This window comes from Triticum urartu, chromosome 4 (assembly GCF_003073215.2).
Source record: "Triticum urartu cultivar G1812 chromosome 4, Tu2.1, whole genome shotgun sequence".
Classification (NCBI taxonomy): domain Eukaryota; kingdom Viridiplantae; phylum Streptophyta; class Magnoliopsida; order Poales; family Poaceae; genus Triticum; species Triticum urartu.
Window position 1 is genome coordinate 507,625,335 of NC_053025.1, and position 8,729 is coordinate 507,634,063.

The 8,729-nt window shown below is 42.6% G+C and overlaps 2 protein-coding genes across 2 annotated transcripts; one reads left to right on the forward strand and one right to left on the reverse strand.

Moving 5' to 3' along the window:
* The first annotated feature begins 496 nt into the window (after positions 1–496).
* LOC125552331 (RNA-binding protein 38-like) lies at positions 497–4,430 on the forward strand. Its single transcript, XM_048715836.1, has 6 exons — positions 497–810; positions 899–1,037; positions 1,123–1,243; positions 1,357–1,402; positions 3,875–4,154; positions 4,262–4,430. The coding sequence occupies exons 1-6, from the start codon at positions 652–654 to the stop codon at positions 4,336–4,338; spliced, it is 822 nt and encodes a 273-aa protein (XP_048571793.1). The 5' UTR covers positions 497–651; the 3' UTR covers positions 4,339–4,430.
* Positions 4,431–4,578: 148 nt separating this feature from the next.
* On the reverse strand, positions 4,579–5,742 carry LOC125552332 (small heat shock protein, chloroplastic-like). The gene is made up of 2 exons (XM_048715837.1): positions 5,352–5,742; positions 4,579–5,261 (listed from the first exon to the last, which is right to left on the reverse strand). Exons 1-2 carry the CDS (start codon positions 5,608–5,610, stop codon positions 4,804–4,806), a joined length of 717 nt encoding a protein of 238 aa, XP_048571794.1. The 5' UTR covers positions 5,611–5,742; the 3' UTR covers positions 4,579–4,803.
* Positions 5,743–8,729: the final 2,987 nt, after the last annotated feature.

Below are 8,729 nucleotides of genomic sequence, written 5' to 3' on the forward strand. Positions count from 1 at the left end.
TATGTTCCTGTGGTTTCGATCTAAACGTTTTTATATTTCTTTACAGACCGAAGTACTGTGGGGCTGTTTGGATTGTGACTATCTTTGTCATATACTGTCATATAATTTTTGTTACACTTGTCGCATTTGCCTTAATTGAGTTGCTTAAATTATTAGTCACCTTTTGGCTTGCTTAAAAGAATCTTACCATATTTTTTGTGTCTATGACATGTGGAGTTCACTGCTCATAAAAAAATTCTTGTCTTAGGTGTGGCTAGAACCAAACACCTATCTAACTTGATCAAATTTGTCTAATGTTAGATGTGGTAAAGTGTGGCAAGGTGTAATTATCTGTAGCTATCGCTTGTGTAACTATGTATGTAGAGTGGAACCAGCCAGGCTTGACCATGGTCCACGCATCTTCTACCTCAAAAAAGGAACACCGTTTGGGTGCGCTGATCCCTCCCTCCATTACACGACTATTACTACGCGCACGACGCGCTCATCATCGCCAGCTTCAGCCCCCCGTCGTGGGCTCCATCTCGCCGTCTCTCCCCCGTACAAAAATACTCGCCCGGTCTCAGACATCCAGCGAGCCATTCGCCAGCACGTCCGCACAACTGCCGCACCCGCCGATCGGTAGCCACCACCTCCGCCAGCCAGCTTCGACCGATGGACGGCGACACGACGTTCACGAAGCTGTTCGTGGGCGGCCTGGCGTGGCAGACGCAGCGCGACGCCATGCGGCGCTACTTCGAGCAGTTCGGCGACATCGCGGAGGCCGTCGTCATCGCCGACAAGCACACCGGCCGCTCCAGGGGCTACGGATTCGTGAGCTTCGGTTCCCGCAGATAGATTCCGTTCGGTCACAATGTGAGCGCCAAGCTCATCTCTGGTGCTCGTGTCGATCCTTTCCCAGGTGACGTTCAGGGACCCCGAGGCCGCGGCGCGGGCGCTGCAGGACCCGACGCCGGTGATCGACGGGAGAAGGGCCAACTGCAACCTGGCGGCGCTCGGCGCTTCGCAGCGCGCGCATCCGGCCGCCGCGGCGCTGTTTGGTACGATCGATTCGCATCAGCAGCTTTTCTACTCACAGCTACCGAATTATCGCTGAAAACCTCTACGAACTGCGATCTTGTTCAGGGATGGTCAGGTCGACGCCGCCGGCGACATCGTCTTCGTCGTACCAGAGCTCTGCCGCCGCCGCGATTGCAGCCTCCTACTTCCCCCAGCAGGCTCACTACGCCTATCCTTACTACTACGGGTAAATTTGCTTTCTTTCGCTTGCCATTAGCTTGGCATTTGCTCGCAAAAAGAAGTTAATTGGCCATTTTCGTCAGGAAGTGTATTCATCTGCTTGATGTTTTGCCTCTGCAGGTATACGGGAGGGTATTCTCACGAAAACATGTATCAAATGCAAATGGTTAGTATCCTTCTCTAAGATTTGATGCTTGAAGCATGAGGTTTGCAATCATACACGGTCGTTTTGAGATCCCAAGTTGCACAAATCATTCTTTCCCCCGTGACAAAGAATCCATCTATTATTGAGCTAACCAAAACTTATTTAAATTAGCATGGTCTTGAAAAGGAATTGTTCAAATTAAGCAAAGTTTCTTTGAAACTAGGAATCCCAATTCAAAATGCATTTAAAAGTACGAAAATATAAAATCGCAAAACAAGAAGATTAAAATAAATCAGAAATATTGCTGCCGAAATATATGAATTCAAACATCCAAATTTCAGAAGAAAAAAAACCTAGAGTATTGTTAAATAACACTAGAACCCACGAATAATTATGATCATTTATGAAGACATGACATTCCCTCACTTAGAGGGTGTTTGTTTTCAGGGACTTAAATAAGTCCCTATAAGTCTCATCTAAACCAAACAGGAGGGACTTATAGGGACTTAAAGTGGGCATTTGGGACTTATGAAATAAGACTCTTAAGGAGGGACTTATAGTTGTAATATGGTCTTATAGAGACTTATAAGTCCCAGGAACCAAACATATAGGGACTTTTTAAGGACTTGAGACTTATAAGTTGGGACTAAAAAAATTCCTAGGACTTATGAACCAAACAGGGCCTTAGCAATTTCCAGAAGCTCCTTGGATTTTTCAATAGTTTTATGTTTTCGGAAAAACTCTATTTTTAAAATATTTTTCAAAAACAAGTTTTGATTTTCATTACTTTAATGGTGTACACTAAGAAAACTAAAATTGGTGTTTGGATGTTATAAGGAAAATACATAAATTGTATAGACAGAAAGAGAAGAAACATGAGGTGAGGTAAGACGATGGATTCACTTTAGTCCTTGCGTGGCCAATGTTTCTATGTTAGGTACCTATTTTTCACTTTTTACTTCAAAACAACATTGTACTTTCGCTATAGCCTGCGATAGTTGGCAGAGCCATAGCTCGGACCTCATTGCGATGCCGGGAAAAACATGTTTTAAAACCTTGATAAATCCAGATGTAATTAGTCGATTACATAGAAATTTCAAAGGAACATAGGACATTGGTACCAAAGGAATATTTTCTGTAGGAACCTCGTAGGACGTTGGTACCAAAATTCCTAAATGGGCCTTTCATTACTACTCCCTCCGTTTCTAAATATAAGTCTTTTTAAAGATTTCAATGCGGACTATATACGGAGCAAAATAAGTGAATCTACACTCTAAAATATGTCCATATACATCTGTATATATATTTCTTATTGAAATCTCTAAAAAGACTTATATTTAGGAATGGAGGAGTAGATGTCAAAAAGAAAACTACCATGCACATAGTTTTTATTTATTTATACTAGACAACCCGTGCGTTGCAACTGGATATAAATATTCTAATATGTTAGCTCGTGATTTACCTGTTCATATTAATCCAATTGTGTGAATAAATGTTAATCAAACTCTGCTCATGATTTACCTTATAGTTTGATGAGAAGTTCATTCGTAAATTAAGATGGAATTGGTAAAAAAATATTATTGTGGCTAAGTTGCTGGGAAGGTGCAGTCAAATATGACATGGCGAGAAAAAACCCAGCTGGATGAAAGATATCATTGGAGGGACATGGTGGTACGTGCTCGTGCATTGCCACGGGAGCCAAATATTTTTTAGCTTAATAATTTGGTAGTCTGGGTCACACATGTTAAGTACATTAATGTGATCAATCGGCGCATGGGAAGGTGCGATGAAATATTGTGCGGAAATCAACTACATAATTCCATATTATTGTGAAAGGTAAGTAAATTAATATGATTGAGTGACCTACTTACGGTAGAATATGATGTGATGGAAAAATGGATAGATAAAAAAAGATAGAGACATGGTGAACGGGAACCTTTTGTCTTCAGGAAAAGAAGTGTTATTTGTACTAGAGCCGCGTTACTACCTTTGTCTCAGTTTATAGGGCGTGTGCGTGTCGTCGTTAATTTAACCAACTTAATATAAGTCATATATTACAAAAAATATATCAATATAAACTTCAGATGCTCTATTTTCAAACCGTATAATTTTTGTGTTATATAGTTTATATTAAGGTGATAAAATTGATAACCTAGGTATACGCATAGGACTTATAAACTGAAACGGAGGTAGTATTTAATTTGGATCGAAGGAAATACTTATTTTGTGGACCAGATTTTTAGGTTTCAGCAAAATCGCATGTTTTTTGAACCATTATGTTCGTACAAGTTTAATTGGCGAGTATGACAAATCTGTGATTCAACTTTTTTGCCAGGAAATTGCAAACTAAATTTGTCATTGCGTGCTGATATAAATTGCCATTAAAAATGTTTGATTTGCCCTGCCACGGCTATAAGCCTGACATCATTTTTTGAAAAAACAATTGAAAATAAAGTTTTAGTAATATTTTTACCTACTGCATACGTGCCGCAGAGCTACTATGGCGCGCAAGGTGGAACGAGCGTGCAGCAGCAACAGCAGCAGCAGTCGCAAGTGCAAACATACTACACAGCAGCTGGGCCGGAAGGAGCTCAGCAAGGGTTCTCACCGTACTATCTCCAGCAGATGCAAGCAGGCAGCAACCAAGGTCAGAGTTCTTCCGCGGCAGTCATGCAGTACTCACAGATGATGCAGTACGCGGCACACATGCAGCAAGCGGCGCACGCCGCCGGGCTCCACAGCGCCGACGCTCCAGAGAGCGCCAGCGACTCAGGTTAGGATTGCGATTTGTCCTTCCAATTGAGGCAAACAACAGATCTGTGTGTGTTGGTTGATTTTCAAGAACTCCTGAAAACCAAGTTTATCTGCTCGTTGCTGCAGCTACGGGGACGGGTGGAGCTGCAGCGGCCGTCGGATCCGACACGTCGTCTGACACTGATAGGAGAGCTGCGGCTTGATGTAGCCTTGCACCCCGAGCCGTTGTCCATGACTAACAAAAGTGAAGAAAAGAATTGTATCCGTTAACACATTCTTAAAATTTTATGCCCAGTAGACTGCACTCTTACAGATTCATCAGGATGCGCTGCCTATATTATAGCATCTCGATTCAGTTATCGGCTTCTTCCGCATTCTGAAAGAAGAACACATCACATCACACGATGACACAACAGGGAACTAATGTCTCGATACAGTAGTAATTAATCGAAATGTATCCAGCTGATCAAGCAGCCGAACACTTATTCCAATGATTTGCCAAGTACATTTACGTACAGCACGACATGTTCTGCGCAACGAGCGCGCAGATAGGGTCGGAGAAGAACGGCACACTACGTCTACAAAGAGCACGCACTCGCACGGTCACGCCTCGGACAGCTGAAATCTCAAAGCCTCAGATGCAGGGTACAGAGTCTCGCACAAACTCATCACTGGACCTGCACGTCGATGACCTTGCGCTCGGTCTCCCTCTTGGGCACGGACACGAGCAGCACGCCGTTCTTGAGCTCGGCGCGCACCTGGCTCTTGTCGCACTCGTCCGGCAGAGCCAGTCGCATGTCGTAGGAGCTCACGCTGCGCTCCTTCCACCACCCGTCGCCGCCTTCGCCCTGCCCTTCGCCGGCCTCCTTCTTGTGCTCGCCGCGGATGACCAGCGCGTCGTCCTCCACCATCACCCTCACCTCCTCCCGCGACAGCCCAGGCATGTCAAACCGCATCTTCACCTCCTTCTCGTCCTCCATAATGTCCCACGGCATCCGCGGCGTCTCGCTCGCCGCCGCCGGCGAGCGCCGCGCCGTGGGGAACCCCACGGCGTCGTCGAACAGCCGGTCCATCGTGTCCAGCATCTGCCGCATCGTCCTCATCGGCGACATCGGGTCCACTAGCCCTGCATTCGTTGAAGTAAACCGTCATGCTCTGCTTCTCCTACACCTGCAACAAAATTCCGTGTAAAAGAACATCAGGAACGAGGACTTACCGAACGGGGAGATGTCAAATCCAGCGCGACGAGGGCGGCGCTGGACTGCATTGCCCTGCTGGTTTCCAGCGTTCTGGGCCTGGCTGACTTGGACGTCGACGGAGTTGTCTCTGTTCTCCTGCGCCGCGGAGGCCACGGAGAGCGGGCGGGTTCTCCCGGTCCAGACCGGGGCCGGCCTCGCGGCTCTCCAGGCACGGAACGGCAGGCGCGCGGTCGGGGAGAGGCGGCTGAGAGCGAAGGGGGCATTCGCTGCGGCCATTGCACCAGATACGGAGCTTTGGAAGATTAAATGTCGGTCGAGAATTGAAACGAGAGAGTGTCTACGAGATCGTTGGAACTCGGAAGCCAATGCTTATCTTGCTCGCTTGTTCGGTGGGAGATGGCGACTTTGCCGCGCCCTTTTATAGAGCGGTGGGGATTTCATGCCATGATCGTGGAACGATGGGGAAAGATGTTGAAGCTTCGGGACAACGCACACCGCTCAGAGTACCTGGTTGGAGAGGCCCGGGTGTTCTTCAGGTTTGTGGGGCTCTCTCGATAATTCTCGAACACTTTCTCGGCACTTCGCGATCAGGAGGCCCAACATGAAAATTTATTTCAGACCGTGAAGCCGAGGCCCATCTCGTAATGTTGACCTTTTAGTGTGTTAGTTCACTCATTAAAGTCTATATATATATTCCATAATGAAATATCCAAATCATCTTAGACTTTTTTATATTTTAGTCCTCTTTGGATGCCAACATTTTTCCACGTTGTATGAACATATATTTATATCCTCCAAAAAATATTCAGATGTGTATGTATATTTCTTAAAATATATGAACTTTTAAAAATAAATAGATAAACATAAGGTATTATACTATTATGTAGGAATAGTTGTTATATACATGATGGATATTTTATTTCATCAGTGTGAACATTTAAAAATATATTTGAACTTCTAAGAATACACAAATATAACTATATGTGTATATCTTTAAAAATATGATTAACATTGCTTTATATGTATGAATATTTATAATGACATAAATTAATATTTCCTTTTTAGAATATAAATGTTATCATTGTATATCTACCATCTACCACTTCCTCTGTATCAAAATATAACACTTTTTTGACATTGTCATAGTGTCAAAAAAAACATCTTATATTTGGATATGAAGGAAGTACTACTTATAAAAGCACGAATTTGGTGAATATCATCTGAGCCATCTACCCATCTATATCTAACATCTCACGCTGCTCCCAAGATGTATCTATCACCTCATCAATAATTTAGAAACATGTTAATTGCATTAATTGTAATTTCAAAATGATATTATTTATATTAAACATAAATTAATATGATTAATTTTGAAAACAATATTGTTGTCAAGGTTACTAGTTTTCTTTTGATAAATCTACATGATTACTAGTGGCATGTAAATTAAGCACTCGCCTAGTGCAACCGGGGGTGTTGGGGCATTTGCATTGACTTTCAGGCATTTTCCATGTGTTTTTCCTCTTAGTTTTTTTACTTTTTGGTTTCTATTTCTTCCATGTTTCCTAACTTTTATGTTTTCCCCTTTTTTGTGACTATGTTTTATTTTTTATTTTAATTTTCTGTTCCTTTCATTTTTCAATTTTTAAAGAAATTAAACATTTTCAAAGAAATACCCAAATATTTTAAAAATGCATGAACACTTTTCAAGATTATATGGACATTTTAAAAAGTATTATTATTATTTAAATTTAAGTACTAACATATTTGATAATGTGAGCCCCTTCGTAAAAGTTACACGGGCTTTTTCCAAAAACATGAAAAACTATTTTTAATTACAAGTTATTCGCTATATCCTATCTATTATATCTAAATAGGAGTCTCCACTTCCTGATTTCTCTTGACATGGAGCTTAACCACATCAGTAATCAACATGCAGTTTCCACCTCAACAAATCTACCATCTCAGCAAAAAAGAAAATTCTTTTTCAACGAAACGAATTGTGAGATTTTAATAGTGGTAGTTGTCTCTGCTTCGTCTTCTAATACAAAGGACATAGTATATCAATCGCAACCAAGACGTATCTTGCTAACGCTAATTTTCTCCCGTGATTCTGTTACACTTTTCATTAATTTATATCTCATGTTTTGTTTGCGTTTTCCCACTCTACAAACCATCCCTTGGCCTTCTACGAATTTGCACATACAAGTTCACCTCTTTGTTGCCCCAATGGTTGGCGTTGCACCCGACCTTGTAAACCCTCGTTGCTGTCAGATTCGATAGCGAGGAGATGCGACCACCCAACCATTGATGGATTCGATGTCGAGGAGACGCACCAACACCATATGCAACCTAGATCCACCTCCCTTCTCTTGTACTATCTTCTATCACTGATGGATTCGATGGCGTGGAGCTACGCTAGGACCATATGCAACCAAGCTCTACCGCCTTCACCTCTTTGATGCCCCCGATCTCAATGATGTAGATTTCGACCACACCGACCCTGCCACCACCAGATTCGATGGTTATTCTCATAACAAGGGTTGAGGAGGATGAAGGAAATATGCCCTAGAGGCAATATTAAAGTTGTTATTTATATTTTCTTATATCATGATAAATGTTTATTATTCATGCTAGAATTGTATTAACCGGAAACTTAGTACATATGTGAATACATAGACAAACAGAGTGTCACTAGTTCGCCTCTACTTGACTAGCTCGTTGAATCAATGATGGTTATGTTTCCTAACCATAGACATGAGTTGTCATTTGATTAACGGGATCACATCATTAGAGAATGATGTGATTGACTTGACCCATCCGATTAGCTTAGCACGATGATCGTTTAGTTTGTTCCTCTTGCTTTCTTCATAATTTATACATGTTCCTATGACTATGAGATCATGCAACTCCCGAATACCGGAGGAACACTTTGTGTGCTACCAAACGTCAGAACATAACTGGGTGATTATAAAGGTGCTCTACAGGTGTCTCTGATGGCGTTTGTTGAGTTGGCATAGATCAAGATTAGGATTTGTCACTCCGATTGTCAGAGAGGTATCTCTGGGCCCTCTCGGTAATGTACATCACTATAAGCCTTGCAAGCAATGTAGCTAATGAGTTAGTTACGGGATGTAGCATTACGGAACGAGTAAAAGAGACTTGCTGGTAACGAGATTGAACTAGGTATTGAGATACCGACGGTCGAATCTCAAACAAGTAACATACCGATGACTAAGGGAACAGCGTATGTTGTTATGCGGTTTGACCGATAAAGATCTTCGTAGAATATGTAGGAGCCAATATGAGCATCCAGGTTCCGGTATTGGTTATTGACCGGAGACATGTCTCGGTCATGTCTACATAGTTCTCGAACCCGTAGGGTCCGCACGCTTAAC